The sequence below is a fragment of the Rhipicephalus microplus genome, chromosome X, assembly GCF_043290135.1.
Source record: "Rhipicephalus microplus isolate Deutch F79 chromosome X, USDA_Rmic, whole genome shotgun sequence".
Taxonomy (NCBI): Eukaryota; Metazoa; Arthropoda; class Arachnida; order Ixodida; family Ixodidae; genus Rhipicephalus; species Rhipicephalus microplus.
In genome coordinates, this window is record NC_134710.1 from 218,833,523 (window position 1) to 218,852,893 (window position 19,371).

A 19,371-nucleotide genomic window follows, 5' to 3' on the forward strand; every position below is an offset into this window, starting at 1 on the left:
ACATTTGTATCAGTGCCACCGGCCGCATATCCACACAAGCGCGGTTATGATGCTTCAACCTGTAGCCCGATCTCATTGCAATAAGGGTGGCTTAGCTGCCCATGACTGCGAGCCAGCTTCCAGCTAAAAGCATGACAATACAGAGTCATGCAGGCAGGTTGGCGAGACAGCGGGACCGTAGCCGTAGAACTGGGACATCTGGTCACTTTATATTATCCATACTTGTGTTGGTGCAAGCTTGCCAACATGCAAACATAATTAATCTTGTAAAAATTAGCACTGTTTGACAGCACTCGTACTGTGTCCTACTCTTGTGCTCCATCCCATTTGCACCGATTTTTACAAGATACATCAAATCCAACTTGCCCGCCTCCCTACCGTACTGTGATATAATCAAATATTACGTTAAAATCTGCCATATGGGTAAAATGAGCTCACATTCCTCTTTTCACTATTGAGACCAAGTGGTGCAATGTTGATTGACAGATGAAACTTATCCTAAAGAAACACCTAGAACTACAGACATCACGGTTCAGCTTCATGTTTACCACTGGTCATGGCTAGCTAAACTCAAGCACGTGCATTGGCATTACAGCACTCTGATCCCATCAGAAAGCAGCTACCATAACCAAGAGCCTGCAACATCGTGCTAGAGGGTAATCTCTTATACGCCTAAGCTTGCCACTTGTGTAAAGTCTTCTTTCAGTATAAAACTGTCACCACATTGACATTTTGCGGCACATTCGGAGGGGCAGAATCATCTCACAAGTAAGGCAACTGGCTACTAGTCTTCATGATGTTGTACATTGCATTAGTGCCTGCATATATATTCTGTGTGTCCAGTCACAGGCCTGAGGCACAACTGCTGCAAGCACTGGCAGGAGCTACCAGATCAGCGTTGGTGGATGCAGGTCAGAGAATGGTCAATAAAAGACTAAACAGGAAAGTTCAAGGCCCAATTGCAACTATACGTAGTCAGGTGTAGTACTAATGATGAGCATTTGTAATGTATGTCAAACATCACAAACACATTTAGGAGTGAATATATAAATGTGCAAAAGCTTTATTATGCCACAGCAATTACAACATCTTCTCATATGGCTCACTCGTGCAATTTTATTCAACCCGCGTAGAAAGCAATTTAAATTTGTGCTGCATGACAAAATGCTTAGATGATACATATTTGGAAGCAACTCTTCGGCAAAGCTTCAGCCACACCCCAGCTCACATTGGAGTTGAAAGGGTGAGCATCATCATGTTGCTCAGAAGGAGTGCTTCATGGTACACGAAGGGGCATAGGCTTCTCGGGTCTTCTCTGTACAGAAGACCCTTTAGCCTCATCCTCCACCAGGGATGGAGCAGTTCATTGTGCCTGATATGAACGAAACATGAAAGAAAAAAAAAAAGAAGGGGGGGGGGGGGGTGTCAATAGAGGTTGTCAACAAAAAACAAGTGCACCTTTTTTTTTAACGATTTCCGGTTTTCATAGAGCGCTACTTTTAGACGAAAAAAATATTTCTTTGGAAGAAAAGCAAATACAAAACAAGCACGTTGCACCTAAACTATTGCAGCCATATGTTGCGAATCTGTGCAAAGATACTAGAGAGCCGTCAGAACTCAACCTTGCGTGTTGTTTATATGCATGATTATTTCCTTCATGTTAAGCCTATTGTAAGCCGTCATGTGCCAGCTGAAGCTCTACTTGAAAAAAATACTAGCAGCTTAGTGTACTGACAATCATAGTTTCTTTCAAACTTACCTAGAGGGAAATCTGGCGCTAGTGAGCTGCTGGATGCAAGGAAATGATGGGATATGTGAGCTTCGAACTTGACTTGGATTTGTACACCTCAAAGATGCATCTGGCTTCACGTTAAAATGATTGATTTCTACCTAAAGGGCATGTAATAAGCTATTTATTTTTGTCATTGCACATAAACGTGTTTTATTTAACACTGGAACCTTCTGCGTCGATGTACATTTTTACGAAACGCAAGGAGTAACCAACAGCCACTAAACTTGGCAGGCAGACGACAGAGCGAACATTCCTTCTGCTACTTTATGTCGTCTGTTTTTCTTTCGCTGTTTCGATGCGCGCGCCGTCAAGGTAAGCGCACTTTTATCTAAGAATATAATATGAGTGAATGAGATTCTCTATGAAGGTTTTGTTTTATAGAAACTTCATTTACTTTTGAGCCGAAGCCTCGCTCAGCACCAGCCAACACAAGCCGCGCAGACACATATACTGTTATTCCCAGCGAATTTCTTAAGAGTAGCTGAAGCTACTCTTAAGAAATTCGCATAGACGGTGGTGGCACACTTCCCTCTAGGTATTAGTGTGAGAAACTCTATGCTGACAATGGTGTCACACAAGCACATATGGCACCGCATGACAGTTACCATTACAGTACTAAGCAGAGTCATTGGAAAAGGTCTGCTTTTAACACAATCATCTGTATGCCAAAGCAATTATTATTATATTTATTGGTCAAGCTTTGTCAAGTTTCTTGACTTCTGTCCATGAACACTTCATGAAAGAACGCTATCTCGGTAACATAAGGTGCATAATTCCTCCAGACTGAATTATTTTTACTTGTACTAAACAGAAACCTCAACTTAATGAAAGCCATAATTCAAAGTTTCTTAGCAAATATGACTGAATTAAATTGGCATAAGATAGCTCCATGAGGCAAAAAGAAAGTGAGATAGCATATTGTTTTACTGCAGTTCAAATATGCACATGCAGAACTTACGCACAGCATCTATGCAACCTAATTTTGAAAATTATATGTAACATGTCTGCATCGCTTGCCTACTATGATGAAACCACGATTATACAACTTTCAGGGGACCACGCCAAACCACCGTATAATCGAGAAACTAAGATTACAGGCAGTGACACTCGGCTTCTTCCAAAAATGGGTACAGACTGCTTAAATAAGCCCATGGCACAGCCTTGTGCCTTTGCAAGGAAGGTAGATTAAATTATTCTTGCCAGTGCGAGATAATGGCAGCATTACTTATCATTGAAGGAGGTGTGAGCAAACCTTTATTATCAACCTTTAAAAAAATTGTATCGCATACGCATCTTTTTACCAATAAATAGAGTCCGAGCAATGCCTGCACATGAAAACAAAACCGAAACTGCATTTCCAGCTGCTTCCTGTCAGAAGACACAAACGTCATCGCTATCACATAATGGCCACAGAAAACAAGTTTGCATAAAATATGTGTGCATGGTTCGTTCATTACTGCACTGTGTTAGTTGTGATTTGTTGCCTTGTGAAGTGCAACTAGCGGTGTCCTGCTCTTATTATGAATGTTGACGTCAAGTGAAAGTAATTTTGCACAATGAAAACAGCTGCGTTGCCCCGTTATGCGTGCACAAGCCTGTAACTGTGAGTGCGACAAAGGCAGGAGATCAGCCGACCAGAAAAAGTTTTCACAGACCAGAAATGTGAAAATATCAGCTGAAGCTACTCTGTTTGGGTGCAGCTTGAATAGGTAACGACCCCAGATATGTACACATGCAATCGAGGCATATGTAGATGGGCATGAACTTCCAGGAGAATAAGTTTTGCATTCCAAGACATCCTGTCTCACGCTCGTTTTTTTCCAATCGTCAATCTAGGGTAACGCAAGTTCACATTTTGCACTCATCAATATTTGGTCGACATTTGATCCGAGTAAAAATAGTTTTTCTTTCTTTTAGACGGAAGCTGAAAGTCGTCGTGATATGCGGGGTCAGCGTAGAATTGCGTTGTATAACCAAGGTTTTTAATACATTATTTCTACAAGGATTTTGCCGTGACCAAACGGATTTGTCGTAAAATGCGATTCGTCGTGGAACTGGGGGATGTATAATTGAAGTTCCACTGTATGTCCTCAAATGGCAGTAGCAGAAGTGGTAATATTTATATGACAAATTATTAGGTATTACCACTAAAAAGAAATGTTCCTAACAGAGCAGAAGTCTCGCTGCACATTACGAGAATGCATAAAGATTTCTTGGTGCCATTACTCCATTCAGGATTGAAGTCACAGTTGATTAACAAACATGAAAGCAGTGTAATAAGCAGGCCCAACTAATAAATTTTGTGTGCAGCCATTGAAAACGATGCATAGAAGCAAAGTATTGTTTTGTTCCTTCTACCATAACCTTGAAGATGGGGAGAAAATGAGTAGAGTCTGAGAGGTTATGAAAGAACAAGGCTCTCCTGCTGCAGCAGGACTGAGGAGACAACCCTGCAAGCGAATGCACATCTATCCAAAAAAACCATAATGCAACTCTTAGTCACAACGAGAAACTTAAATCTGTAGCAGTAATAACAAAGAAGGGCAAATAAAAGAGGGCCAGGAAATGGCACTAGCATCAGTCTGTCTCAATTTCTTGTACTGTACTACAGACATGAGAAAAAGATAAAAAGGAACAAAGATAGAGAAGAGTAAGTGATTAAAAATAGATGATGCAAAAAAGAAACTATAATCAAAAGATTTGTTGATCCAACAGAAATGCATTAGCATCAACCCTTTGCATGCATTAAATGTCAACAATGTGCCTGCTAACCAACGTTGGCCCGACTCCTCAGACAGCAGCACGCTTTCAGTGCTTTGAGTTAGCTGCTACTGCCAAACAATTCTTCATGCACATCTTCTGATTCAGCTTGTTGAATCGCCTTGACCTTCGTAGTGATGGAAGCGACATTTTGCTTTTTAGAGCAGAAAAAAATGGTGTTTTGGAGCAGCCTTGAGTGTCTTCGGAGCAGAAAAAAATGCTATAGCTTAGGGTTGCTATTGGTGTTTTCGGAGCAGATGCATGTTCCTAATGACTCCTGAAGTCTAAAACATCACTTAAGCATCTAATAAATACTTATATTTATTACTAAACAAGCCGTATGCTAGTATGCAACTAGTATACAAGCAGTATAGTTGGCATAAATCATGGGAGGGGGGGTCAAGAGAAGGCTGGGAGGACAGGCCTTGCAAGTGTCCCCCTTGAGATTTAGCTTTAGCATGTGATATAATTGAGTTAACAGTTAAGCATAGTGCAATAAACTTTTAAAATGCTTTATATCTTTTACTGCGCACTTGTGTTAAAGGACCCTGAGCTGTGTGAACTATGGGAATCGCAAGAAGGTGAAAAAAAAAAAAGACTGAATAGAACAATGCAAATACTTGAGCTCGGACCCCATGCTTAATTTTAAAAATTTTATTAGAAAGCATAATTTAATACTTATATAAATGGTCACCATAGATTGATATGTGGGGTTTAACGTCCCAAAACTACCATATCATTATGAGAGACACCGTAGTGGAGGGCTCCGGAAATTTAGACCACCTGGGGTTCTTTAACGTGCACCCAAATCTGAGCACATGGGCCTACAACATTTCCGCCTCCATCGGAAATGCAGCCACCGCAGCCGGGATAAAAAATGGTCACCATGGCCCGATATGTGTCACCCCTTGCGATTTTTCTGGATTTATGCCACTGTGTAACATACTAGAATAAGAACAAGATGGAAATTCGGGTTAGTTGGTAATAACTCATTTTTTGATAACTCACAGCACAAGAAGGATGAAGACACAGACGAAGCATAAGACAACACGAATGTCTGTTTTTGTTAGTATGACCTGTTTTTCGTAGATATGTTTTTGTTTTTTGCAGCATGTGGCTGCTCCACGTGTCCTGAAAAAGTGTTGTGACTTGAATGACTCTGCTGCACATGCGCAGTTGCTCTGTCGAAGCTGGTTGACCTGTGTATATATTCGTGCCTTTCCTTTGAATAAACTTTAGTTGAGACAGCGCTCGTGTTGTCTTATCCTTTGTCTGTGTCCTTCTTGCGCTGTGAGTAATAAAAAAAAAGGGGGGGCGTACTATAGGATGATAGTGCAGTTTGTTTTTGGTTTCACTTAGGCCCACTGGGTGGTTTCATGGTTCAACTTCCTTTTTTTTTTTAGTTTGACAACACCATTTTTGAGCTGGTTTGGAGCAGTTACTAGCAAATATTGCACTTCAGAGCACCATGGAGCAGCATTTCTCTTTTGGAGCAGCACTTCCATCACTGCCTTTGTTCAGCCACACATCCCAGCTCAGCTTTCCATACTGCCCATTGAGGCACTTCATTTAAAAAAAAAATGCTGAAAGTGCTTTCACAAACTTTTCAAATGTCACAAACAACCTGCCAAGTTTGCGAAGAGTAATTCCTTTTTTTCCCCAGAGAGATAGCCAGATATGAGCACGAAAGGCAACACATGCCATCACATGTATTTGTACTGGCTCCTAAGGTGCAATGTCACACAACTGACAAGGGGAGTTGGGTTTTCATAGGAATAGTAAAGAGACAAGAGTACTTCTGTCCATGACACCATTTTTATCTTCCAGTCCTATTATTGAAGATTCTGTCTTCAAGTGCTTTCACATGCTTTACTCTGCTCACCTTAGTTTTCATTCTTCCTGGAATGGCATTTAAGAACACCAGTTAGAGAAGCCATTTTAGCAGGGCCAGCAGGCCTACGTGCTACAGTCAAATGACCCTGCTAACTTGCAGTTCTTAAAACAGAACGACTCTCCGTGATTAGCACCAGAATATGGCAGACAATTTTTCGCCAACATAAAGTGTCAAACAACATTTCTACTCGGTGACAATGTGGTTCTTTCTTTAATATAAGTTTCTTTTCATGCTCTCTCAATACTTAGCTCTCTTCAGTTCTATTCTACTATTAGACTGAGGCAGATTGTTGCTTCAATTCCTGAAGATGAGTTGGCTGGTATGTAAGGTGGTTTCCAGTAGCACCAAAGAATGTTGGGCATTCCAAAACTGTTGTAGAGGAACAGTCGATGATGAGTCAACACTTTCCCTGGTTCAAGGCAGCACATCCAACAGGAGGTTCTAGTTATATACTTACTATATTAGCTTACGCTACTGGGTAATGTGGCACAGTGAAGCTGAGTATGCGTGAAACTTGATTTAACAAGAAATTAACATGGTACTAGAATAAAAAGAACCTTCTTTATATGCTAAAGTTGTTCAAGCAACTTACCAGAGTCAAGGTTTCTAAAACCGGCAAGCCTGCGTCTTGGTTGTTGGCCAGGAGATCTATGGGGACCAAGAATATGCCATTAAACTGACATACAGATTTTTTTCTATGTAATGGATTTAGAGACAAATCCGCTGCAGGAGGCATGATTTAGTTTGTTCCCAGAGTTTGTTCGGCAGCAGCATCGCTTAAGTGCAAGCTCTTTTTTTTTTCTTTCATCAATGCTCTACTTTAGTGGCAAACGAAATATACGAAAAAACAATAGCATGCCACTACTGATGTGCTATTAAAATTCTATATTGTCATGATGGTGTTCAATTATTACCAAGATTATAAATGCAAAGCAGTCTTATGCGAATGCAAAAAATACGACTGAATATTTCATAATGCTTTTGCTAACTAACTTATACATAACTCTCTCTTGTTACTTGAACGCAGTCTGTTTTATCTAAGATGTCTTGTATAGGTTCGAACACTACAGGCTGCCCTCTGAACACCTTTACAACAATGCTATATATGGCTAGGGTTCCATGTATCTTTCGTGCCCGTGCACCAACGACAACAATACCTAAGCGTTGGTCAATCCTAGAGGTAGTGCTATACTCGTATGATCCACAGTGAAGGGTTCCTTTGCTACTTATAAGAGTAAGCAATAAACCAGCCAAGAAATGGTTTACTCACATTGCACTAGAAGAGTTCAGTTTGAAAGGCCACACCAATCTATGTCACTCAACATTGGTCGTGTATAGATCAAACTTAATGATTATGTGCAGTGTTTTGTGGTGCAAGTGCCACTTGATGGCCAAAGAGCGCCAGGCCATGGCATAGGAGATGTGAACAATGATTATAGTAAGTGGCTGTATAAGGGCCTTAAAATTTATCGTGCTAAGGTGGGTAAATGCATAAAGGTATTAAAATTGTGAAAGTGATGCGTAATATGTGTAGTGAGAATGAATACCGAAAGGCCGTCAGATTAAAACTATGGTGGAAATATATGGCATTAGCAAAAGTGCCCTGTCAATGCCCTTGCGTCAGGTGCTTTGTTTCATGTTGGCACCACAGCAGCGACCCCTCAATCTTCAGCGGTCATGCTACAAAATGAGAGGGTATATGACATGAAAAGTATGCACATTTCTTAAAAATGCCAACAATGATTGATGCTTGAAAAGTGGGTCTCTCTCAATGAACATTCAGGGTGAAATGGTGTTTGTTGTTGGTAGAGTAATGGAAAGTGCGGTCTTCTTAGTGTTTTTTTATGCTATATGCGAATGTGAAGCACTGTTAGATTTTTACCACAAGAGATCATACTTGAGCTACGAGTTTAAGGTAGTGAGTTGACTAATCGGAGTATAGCACAGAAATCACATTGCCAAATAATGAAAATAAATGCATGTACTCTTGTCTATAGCCCTCTGTGAAGCTGGTCATCTAGTTTCACAATAAGGAGTGATGCCTCAATATTCTTTTTTAAGAAACACTATTTTGCACATACCTTCGCACATTAGGCCCTCCACGACTTGACAACGACGATCTACTTGAATTATCAGAATCCATCTGAAATATATAATTGCTCAATAATTCTACGCTATTCACCTAAAAGTTTCGTTCATGCTTGTATTACTAGCTATGGAAGCACTTACCATAAACAAAGTCTGAAAGCTGAAATACAAAAAAAAATGGCATAGTGAGTGTGGCAGATAAAGGCAGTAACAATGTGTGTGATTTGGGAGCTTTTGACATCGCGGAGCTGAACGAACTCGTAATGTAGTGCCATCCGCTTTCGGCGCTAGTTCGTAACGCAACTCCACGAAATTTGGTATATAGCCCGATAACTCTCGGCGGGTCTTGGACAAAAATTACTGGTGGCAAATGCTACAAAAACGACGACCAGTCGATAACAAGCCGCAACAAAATACCGAAGAGCTTTTCTTGAAGCAGCGAGATAAACATAAACTTGGCTCGTCACGGATGCTTGCACAAGTAAATCATAAATATTGGGGTTTAACACCACAAAACTAAAATATGATTATGAGAGACGCCGTAGATGAGGGCTCCGGAAATTCCGACCAATGGTGTTCTTCAACGTGCACCTAATTTTTTTACACACGGGTCTCTGCATTTTCGCCTACCTCGAATTGCGACCGACGCGGCCAGGATTCGATCCCGCGAGCTGCGGGTCAGCATCAGTAGTCGAGCACAACAACCACCGCGGCGGTGCTTGCACAAGGAATTCGACTGCAGTATATGCAAGATGCGATACGGAAGCCGACTGCTGTCAAATAGTTCTACCACAATTTATTTTTGTCTGTTATCAGTCAGAAATGAGACCACTAATAAGAAAGGAAACAATGGCAAAGAGAGAACTCACAATAAAGTGACCATCCGTGCCAAACCTTGAAAAAAATCGGTAATGGTTCCTATCCGCCACAAAGGCCGCGACTCCATGATTTCGCCTCCTAGAAAGGCAAATTACCAAGATGAGACACATAACACGGCAAATGTGCTAACGTATATGGACATTTTCTTCGCCTAGTTTCCAGCTTACGTTCGTTAATATAAGGCATGTTGGAAGTCGATGGCACAGAACGAATTTCGGACGAAAACCAAGCGCCGACTTTCCTCGATTTGCTTACGTAAAACCTACGTCGCAAAGAGAAAATACCCCCTCCAAGGGCCTTCAGGCCCTCAGTCAGGCGCTACTTTCGGTTACGCCACGCCAGCTACGCTGCCTCAGCACATATTGAGAGCTGCCATGCAAATTTTACGCGGCTTCCGGCTTCAACCGAGATTGACTAGTTATGACCCTTAAGAAAAACAAATTGCGTGTTCGCAAACTAATATAATTTTATTTTTATTTTTATTAATAAACATAAGACAATATTTTAGTTTGTAAATTTGGAAACAAGTGTTGCTTTTTTTTTTAGAGTTGCGTTCATTTCTCTCCGCTAGAGCACCTGTAGTAAACTCCCATCGGACACTGCGGGCCGTCAAGTCTTCCTTTTTTTGTCGTCCCTCAAGATGGTACGTGGCGTGTGTTAATTCTCAAAATTGGGCTGAGCTCTGCATGTTATATTCCGTGTAATTTAGTGTGTTACGTCATTATGACTTGTTATGATTGTACAAGCCATGGTTTTCTTGCTTTCATTGTTTTCAGCGTGATCGTGGTGTTGTTCAAACAGTGATCCGGCACAATGGCGAGCTGCACGTGTTAAGCCTTACTCACGCCAACATAGTCAAAAATAAGCGTTGACATGATTTTAATATGAAATCAACAAGCTGAAGCGTGTGCCGTTACAAGATTTTGCCCGTGCTATGCGGTGACGGCTAATTCTGTAAATTTTCTTGGATGCATGCAGCCTGTCTAGCAGCCACACGTGTAGCTTGGCGGCGTGCATTTTCGGTGCCGTTCGTTTTGAACATGTGGTGGTGGTAGTGGTTAGATGATGAGAAAAGGCACCTAATTTCTGCAACCTGGTCGGGAGCACGGCCCAGTGCCTTAAACATATGTGTCCATCGTTTACTATTGGCGCTGCTGGTCGATCGTCGTTTTTAGGCCAGCTGCGTATGGAAATGAGAAGTGCCATGACAAAACAGTGTTCAAATTTCGCTAATCCTTGGCAGTATGAGCAACGCGTGATGAACCCTCATGCTTTTGATAGGAATTGCCGTCAGATACGCACTTGACGACAATGCCAGTTCTGAATGTTGCTCAGCTTGCTCTCTCTGTATATATATATATATATATATATATATATATATATATATAGCTTTGACGGACGATTGTTTGACGTTGGTATGCCTTCCAGACATGAATCTTGGACCGAAAAGCGCATAAACGTTCTTTTGTTGTCCAACAGACCCTGCGGACATTCGTGGAGATCGGCCGGGTGGTCTACCTGACCCATGGCAAATATCGGGGACGACTCTGCAGCATCGTCAATATTGTCGACCAGAACAGGGTGCGTGCTTACGATAATCACAGGTGCAGTACAAACGATCCCGGAAGGCAGTTTTGAAGACATGAAGCGGTGCTTGCGCTAGTGTTCGGTCCGATTCGCACAGCTGCCTTTGTGCTTACCCGCCGGTCGCGTGATCGAATCCCGGCTGCATTTTCGATATAGCCGAAAATGCTGTAGGCCCGCCCGTGTGCTCAGATTTGAGTGCACATTAAACAGGGTTCGTAGTGGTCCTTGAAATCCTTGGAAGCCTTTGAATTCTGAAATAGCATTTTCAAGGCCTTGAAAACCTTTAAATTTGTTTGACGTCCTTAACCCTTTCGGCCCTGGAGGTGCCAATGGACACCACCAAACAGTTCCCCTAGTATCTTGGAAACGTAACCAATACTACTCATTCTTGGGGGCATAGTTCTTCAATGATCCCCACTGCAATTGACACCGATATTGTGGCACTTTTGTGGAGGTAGCAGTCACAAAGAAGCGCGACCGAGGTCTTCCGTGAAGCCGAGGCGCGTAATTTGAGGCGGGTATGCGCCATTTTCGGGGCGACGTACAGAAGCTGTTTCAGCGAGTATTGCGCTGAAAAGTGTGACGTTGGTTTCCGTTTCGTGTACAGCATTGATTGGCAGGAAAGAAAAAGCCATTTTTTCATTTTCCAATCACTGGGCCCTAATCACCTAGTTCGATGCCACGTTAATTAATCCAAAAATGCTAGTACCAGTGGCTCAATTTTTTGTTTGTGGGCTTCTGAGGTCCTAACTATGAGAATAACTTGCACAAAAAGTGTATCCGACCAAAATTAAAAATCCAGGGCTGAAAGGGTTAAAAGTCCTTGAATTTCGTTTAGCCATAATCTAGCGAGTTTCCTTGCATGCCTGGCAACTATGTGCTCTCTAGCCATACATTGCAGTGTTGTAGTACAGTGTGCTCTTTTAGTACACTGTAGCTGTGGTAGCGCTTGCGTGGTTACAGCAGCAATGACGGAGCTAAGTCTTGCTCTTTTGTGGAGACTGTGCAAATGTGCGTGGATATTCGCAGTCACGTCGCTTATGGTGAAGCTATGGCGGGCAAATTCTAGCTCTCTTGGTTATGCATCGCTGCTTGTGCATAGTCTTCATGTGATGTCACTTCCACCGTTGTTGCCATCTCCTGTCATGCCCGTATACCTCACTGGGTACCTACAGTAGTTTGCGTGCTGCAGCGCAGTTTGTTGAGGGCTCGTTTTCTGTTGCTGTGCGCAATGTTTAAGAAGCCGTGCGGTTTTTCATTGTCATGATTTAACGAGCTCATCTAGTCGGGAAGGCTTCGCTTGTTCACTCGATACAAGACCAGAAAATCAAATCGTGTCACACGTATACCAGTTACCACCTATACCGGCTGCCCGCCACGATCTACGAGGGCCCATTATCTCGCTTTCACTACAAATTGCATGCTCTAAGAAGTGAAAGCACGAAGTCTCTCGAGCCACAATTTTAAAAGTAGATGAGCGAAGCGCACAGCTCCCATCGAAAACGAGTCATCATGCAGCACTAGGCAAGGTTACAGGAGATATATTAACATTATTATTAATTTTAATATACTGCTGTGGCCCACACCAACAAAGTAGCAGTGCGGCTCCCCGGGTGTTTTAAACAGTGCTGATGTTGAGCGTCTGATTGGAATCTCTGGAAACAGTGAAGGAATATATTATGCATGGTAGAGACTTCACGTGGTGCGTACCGCACTGATGCCGGTCACTTTTTTTTTGCATATGTATTGGTTAATTTTTTTACCTTGTATATTACTTTTGTTGTGCGCTAATGTACAGTAGAGTCCCTGAAAATTGCAGCCTGTTTTAGGGAATCAATCGACCAACTTTTAAAAACCTGAACCCCCAACTCAAACCGATCGGCCATACTTCAAATCGCGAGTGAACGAATCTCGTTTCACATCCATTTTCACGCAATACCCGAATTCCCGCACTTGCCTTCACAATCTTAATCGCCTCCCTGACACGCTAATTGGGCACACAGCGGTCGCGGACAAGTTTCTATATACTGTACCTATCTCTGTTGGCAGGTACATGCTTGGATATAGCACTTACCCGTAATGAAGTTACACCTGAAGTCACATTTATCACCGGTTCTTCAAGTCCTTTTTATTAATCTGTGTCAGCCAAACATGCCGTTGCTTTTCGGAAAATCACAATGTGCGATCTCAATTTTAGGTAATCACTTTCAGCAAAGAGAACACCCCCGACGCTCTGCTCGCTCTTTGTGGACTGTTATATAAACTTGCCTCACCAGCAGCTGCTAATTGCTCAAACTTGCATCGTTAGGCAAAACTGAACAGGCACATGCAGGAGGAAATAACACGGCAGCGTTCGGCCATAGAGTCGGTAGGTACCCGGGCATATTGGTGGCGCATGCAGGAAGTGAGGAATCGGCGCTGCGTGATGCACATGCACACTATGTATAGGGAGTGGATTGCACCCGATACGTCAAACTCGCATCAGGCAAAGTTTTCTCATGTGGGAAGAGCTTTAATATGTCAATGGGGAAGTCTGCCCTTGAAAGTCGCATGAAGAGTGCGAAACACTTTAAGAACACAAAAGCGACTACAGTCCACGGTAACTTGAGTGCGTTCACAGTGCCAACCATACAAAAGGAAGTACAAATTTTTATGCTGTAAGAAGTGGCATTGTCATTTCATGCGGTTTCAATTGTTATTTTAAGCCCTTGAAAAGTACTTGTTAGGTCCTTGAAAACCATTGAAATTTGTTTCACTCGGGTGCTATGAACCCTGTTAAAGAACCTCAGGTGGTCTAAACTTCTGGAGCCCTCCACTACGGCCTCTCTCATAATTATATGGTGGTTTTGCGACGTTAAAACCCACATATCAATCAACAGCTGTCCTTGTGTGGAATATCAGCTGACAGTCAGTGCCACACGGTCAATCGAGTTCGGTCCTGATTAGGACTGAAATTGTTTGCGTAAGTTGGGGGACGTTGCTAGGTGGTGAAATGATCCGGATCGCGGTAGCGTGAACCCTGCCAAACGTGTTCCCATTCTAGTGTCCAAGGCATATATCAAATTAGCCGATATTGCTGTCAGAAATGTACTGTGAACTTCTACTTTTTTTAAACATTTCGATGTTGTCGTAAGCTTATGATTGAACAAATGAACACTTGTGATTGTCAGCAATTCATAACTGTTTCATGCTGTGTAATATTAGCATTGATACTGCAAATGAGATTTTTGTGCATAAGTTTCATTAACATTATTTTATTATAACAAGTATGCATTTATAACAGTATGCAAGTATGTATTTCACTGCAGGGCACAGATGTTGGATTGCAACAACAGAACTTTACTCTGAATCTGAATCATTAGAGGTCATAGTCGAAAGTGGCAACTGCAATCTCTGTAATGGCGTATTCGGTTAAGCGTTTTCGAGCGCTCTGAAAAGTAGCTGCACCTTCGGTTGGTAGGATTCGAGTGCTCGGAAGTCCGAGCCAAGTAAACAAACGAAAAGACAGCTGACCTAGCTACAGCATGTGTAGGCATATTGGTGTTGGAGACTTGCTGTAACATAGCGGACAATGGGAAAAGCAGGGGTGGAAGTGCTGTGCCAATCTGAGCTCCTCCGCATAAAGTGCAATTTCCGCGATAATTGTCGATTGGAAGTGCATACCTGCCAAGGATTTTGACCGTTTTTTCCGGTTGTGCAGTTGTCGTGAAAATCTCCCGGCAATCGATTTCTGTGCTTGATCTGGCTGCATTGACAAAAAAAGCAGCTCAATCCGCTCCAGGCTTTTCAAACCTATACACCTCATTTTATTATACATGAGTTTAAAGGGAGATGCCACTCGAAAAACGATTTTCTTTAATAAGAGTCTGAATTTAACACAAATTGGCATGCTAATAGTTTTTTCTCCTCTTTTCAAATATGTCATTTATTTTCATGTAGATTGCTCGGTTTTCTTTCTGCAGGTCATATACTGCAAAATTATGGCCATTGTTATGCAACAATTCTGACCTATAAAAATTTGAGATAAAGCATGCAGATATAGCCGACTATGATCCTTTGAAACTGTAGAGTGCAAAAAGCTATATTAATTTTGTGTGTAAAAAGGTGAAATACAATAATAAAATAGAAAAATTTACTATGGCTCTAGTTGCCAAGGGCCTTCAATGTTATGTAATTTTTTAAAAACATAATCAAGCAGCACTGACAATCTGAATGGATACTTGCACTCTATGGGCCTTCATCATGCTATGTGCAAAATTTCATAGAGATATGACAATTCTAAGGATACGAACTAGCGTGTATAAGAAGCACAGATCACGCAAAACTGCAAAAGGAGAAAAACGCATTTGAAAGTTTGAAACCTTTTTTTTTTATCACAGAGTTGTTAGAAATGCATAATCTTTGGCCATAATGTTCAACAGAACTTTGAAAAGCACTGCAAGTTACTAGAACTGTCCTGCAGCATAGGTTGTGCCCTCACGGTCCTTGCGAGCACTCTCTTCTAGCCGTGCCCTTTTCACTCCACGACGACAATGGGCCCTTACTTCTGCTGTCAGATGCTCGGACATTCTCTTGATGCGCCTCGCATCGCGGGAATCACTGAAAGTAACTAGATCTCTAGATGGCAGTATGTTGAGCTCTTCCAGGATGTGCTCGAAAGTAGCATGACCCTTGTTGAACCACAGGATTGCCATAGCTGCGGCAGTCTCGACAGCCGTTCGGGAGACAAACTTAGTCTTGGGGCAAAGTAGCCAAATTTTGCTGTTCAGGGATTCCGATGCGTTCTGGGTTTTCCCTTTGATGCATCGAGTAAGGAGCTTCCTATCCGTTAGCCGCCCATAAATGGGCAAAACAGCCAATCCCTGTGCTTTTGTCAGGAGAGGTGTGTGGCGTGGTGCAGGTTCACCAAGTGCTTCAGCGCGTTGATGTTTGCACCACGACTCTGTTCCTGCAGGGCAAAACTTGTGGCTGCCAGCATTGTCAGTAGAGCATGAGTGGAAGTACGAAGCCCATACTGTAGTGTACATATCCCGTACACTCCCCCTGTTGCTTGTTATGGCAATCTGATAGTATGTTTGGAGCTTCTGAATGGCTGGCTCTTTCATTTTTTGCCCTCGTGGTAATGGCACATGCAGCTTCCGTAGCGCGGTGCCAAGTCTCTTGGCCACATGATTAGTGCAGTCTTCTTTTTCTATATTGACAGCATCATAGACTTTTGACCCTGCAACTGCACTATATGCTTTGCTGTCACCGTCACTCAAGAATGTCATTTTATGCAGTGGGGTGTCATAAGTCAATGTTCTCTGCCAAATGCGCATCGCAGCCTCCGTTTCCATGGCATGGGAGGAAGTCTGCATTTTTTTCACAGACTGGGCCATGGAATGCCTGCCACACTACCTCGTCTGGGCCCATATCCTTGTGCCTACTGCATGTCAGGCAGTAATTTGATATGACCTCGAAGTCTAAGCAGAGGCCAGTATCTAAGGAGATAACTGCGCCAATCCCGTTGTGGCTTTTGTGGCCCCTCTTCTGCGAAGTGCCGTCGAACATAACAGCCACATCAGTTTCGCCTGCTACTTCTTTTGTCAACTCTCTGGATCGGCTCAAGTTTTCACTCACAGCTGCCATGGCAGCGGTGTGCACCTTCTTTGCTATCGAAAAAAATACTCAGTGGTGCATTGGCTTTGGGAGTCCAATAATGGAGCAATATCTCGACAATTGCTCATGCCCAATGCCGACAGCGCGTGCAGCCACCACCGCCTTCACATTTACAGCGAAACTATTTCGGGAGCTCCCACTGTCGTATCGTTGGCTCACTCGGCTGCTGCCGTCCACCGTAACACGCAGTGACGTATAGGAGCACGAAAGAACAGTCGCTGAGCATTCGCTGTTTTCGCAATGAAGTTCGAGGAGCGACGAAAGTCCCTTGCGCTTTTCTGCCGGCTCCCAAACGGCAAGTTTTTGAATACCGCAAGCAGGGCATGCGGCACCTGCCACAAGTGTCGTCAGCAAAAGGGTGTCGCACAAAACTGTCGTTGCACAAACCTCATCGCGCTGTCTTTCGTCTTTTTCGAAGAAGCCGAGCTTCTTTTCCGAAGCACTGACGAAAGAAAGCGCAGCGTCAATCCCTTCATCGCAGCCACTGTCGCTCGCGCACTCGTCGATGCCGCCGTCAGGCCTAGCACACGTAGGCGCGTTCTCGTTCGTCGCCGTCGTTCGGGGCGCTTTACGCCGCCTTCACTTGAACTTGTGCTTCGTTCGAAACTTCTGCAGTCTCACGTTGCACTTTTTCGGGCTTGTCACCGCGGAAATATGCGTAGACGCGCAGAAAAGCAGACGGACCAAATGCCGATGGCCGCCACCAACACAGCTGACAATGACTTGGTAGCCAATGGCGATGCGGCTTAGGGTGCCGCGCGTTTCAAACCGCTCAAACCACGTGATAAAAAGGCCTCGTTTTTTATTTTTTTGCCCACGTACGAAACTGGCGGTCGTCAGAGCTGTACGAAGAAGGCCGGGCGCAACTTTCCCAACCGATCGCTATGGCGGGCGGCACTGCGACGGGGAGCAGCGCGCAGTCAAAGATGGCCAATATCGGCGCAAATTCACGAAATTTTGAGCCACCGCGATGCCTTCATACACATTTTTTTGCATTTTGCGGTTCGAATTTAGTTTTGAAATTTTCACAGATGAAAGAAGAAGGTTTAAAGATTACAATGCAATAAAAATCAGAAATACGAGAAATTTCGCTAAAAACGCGATTTTTCGACTCGCATCTCCCCTTAAGAGGCGGTCATGTAAACGTACAGTATAATCAGTGTTGTGAAACCGTGGCAGATACGAATTCTTGAAATTCCCCAGCCAAATTTTACTATGTACATCATCATCCACTGCAGGACAAAGGCCTCTCCCATGTTCCGCCAGTTAACCCGGTCCTGTGCTTGCTTCTGCCAGTCTATACCTGCAAACTTCTTAATATCATCTGCCAACCTAACCTTCTCTCTTCCCCTAACCCGCTTGCCTTCTCTGGGAATCCAGTTAGTTACCCTTAATGACCAGCGGTTATCCTGTCTACGCGCTACATGCCCGGCCCATGTCCATTTCTTCTTCTTGATTTCAACTATGATATCCTTAACCCCCGTTTGTTCCCTAATCCACTCTGCTCTCTTCATGTCTCTTAAGCTTACACCTATTATTTTTCTTTCCATTTCTCGCTGTGTCGTCCTCAATTTAAGCAGAACCCTCTTTGTAAGTCTCCAGGTTTCTGCTCCGTAGCTAAGTACGGGCAAGATACAGCTGTTATATACCTTCTTCTTGAGGGATAGTGGCAATCTACCTGTCATAATTTGAGAGTGCTTGCCAAATGTGCTCCACCCCATTCTTATTCTTCGAGTTACTTCAATTTCGTGGTTCGTCTCCGTGGTTATTACCTGCCCTAAGTAGACATAGTCTTTTACAACTTGAAGCGCTGCTCTCTTCCGAGGTTGGTATACATTACTTTCGTTTTCTGCGGATTAATTTTAAGACCCACCTTTCTACTCTCCTTGTCTAACTCCGTAATCATGAGTTGCAATTCGTCCCCCGAGTTACTCAGCAATGCAATGTCATCAGCGAAGCACAGGTTACTAAGGTACTCTCTATTAACTCTTATCCTAACTGTTCCCATTTTAGGCTTCTGAAAACCTGTAAACACGCCGTAAATAGCATTGGGGAGATTGTGTCCCCCTGCCTTACACCCTTCTTGATTGGTATTCTGTTGCTTTCTTTATGAAGCACTGTGGTAGCAGTTGATCCCGTGTAGATTTCTTCCAGGGTGTTTTATATACTTCATCGATGTCCTGATTCCGCTGTGCCTGATATTTCTACTGAATCAAACGTCTTCTCGTAATCTATGAGGGCTATGTATAGTGGTTGGTTATATTCTGAGCATTTCTCGATCACCTGATTGATGGTATGAATGTGGTCGATTGTTGAGTAGCCTGTTCGAAATCCTGCTTGTTCTTTTGGTTGATTGAATTCCGATGTTTTCTTTACTCTGTTAGCTATTGCCTTTGTAAATAGCTTGTATACTACAGAGAGCAAGCTGATCGGCCTGTAATTCTTCAAGTCCTTGTCATCTTTTTTCTTATGTATTAAGATGATAAGAAAGGAGATGTACATTAGGCCTCAATTCAAATGCTCCGAACACATTTCCTAATCGCGGCGCGTGACACGAACTTTAGTACGGAAACCGTCGAACGAAGGCCGAGAGCAGCCAACTCGAAGCTGCGGAAGTACGCGTGCGACCGGCGTGTGATTGTCGTTGCCACAACCGTTGTGGACGAAACCGCGGTCGCTCTTGACACAATCGTGTATGGCGACAACGTAACTG

The 19,371-nt window shown here is 43.1% G+C and overlaps 2 protein-coding genes across 6 annotated transcripts in view; one reads left to right on the top strand and one right to left on the bottom strand.

Annotated features, from left to right (window-relative positions):
- The window catches only part of LOC119187546 (large ribosomal subunit protein eL14), a 223,761-nt gene that overhangs the window by 171,494 nt on the left and 32,896 nt on the right, over nucleotides 1-19,371 (top strand). The window contains exons 2-3 of one of the 2 annotated variants that reach the window (XM_075878661.1): nucleotides 9,991-10,056; nucleotides 10,893-10,994. In XM_075878661.1, the coding sequence (XP_075734776.1) occupies nucleotides 10,054-10,056; nucleotides 10,893-10,994 (105 nt within the window). In that variant the 5' untranslated portion in view covers nucleotides 9,991-10,053. The remainder of the gene's footprint in view (nucleotides 1-9,990; nucleotides 10,057-10,892; nucleotides 10,995-19,371) is intronic. The other variant, XM_075878662.1, reaches the window with a different exon arrangement.
- Nucleotides 1,048-9,810, bottom strand: LOC119187548 (selenoprotein K). 4 transcript variants are annotated; one of them, XM_037435688.2, is made up of 6 exons: nucleotides 9,581-9,794; nucleotides 9,404-9,491; nucleotides 8,676-8,694; nucleotides 8,528-8,589; nucleotides 7,039-7,094; nucleotides 1,048-1,372 (listed from the first exon to the last, which is right to left on the bottom strand). In XM_037435688.2, the coding sequence occupies exons 1-6, from the start codon at nucleotides 9,597-9,599 to the stop codon at nucleotides 1,338-1,340; spliced, it is 279 nt and encodes a 92-aa protein (XP_037291585.2). In that variant the 5' UTR covers nucleotides 9,600-9,794; the 3' UTR covers nucleotides 1,048-1,337. The 4 variants fall into 4 exon arrangements, with proteins under 4 accessions (XP_037291585.2, XP_075734778.1, XP_037291586.2 ...); XM_037435689.2 differs by lacking the exon at nucleotides 1,048-1,372 and adding an exon at nucleotides 6,349-6,451 and having other exon boundaries at nucleotides 9,581-9,801; XM_075878663.1 differs by lacking the exon at nucleotides 8,676-8,694 and having other exon boundaries at nucleotides 9,581-9,801.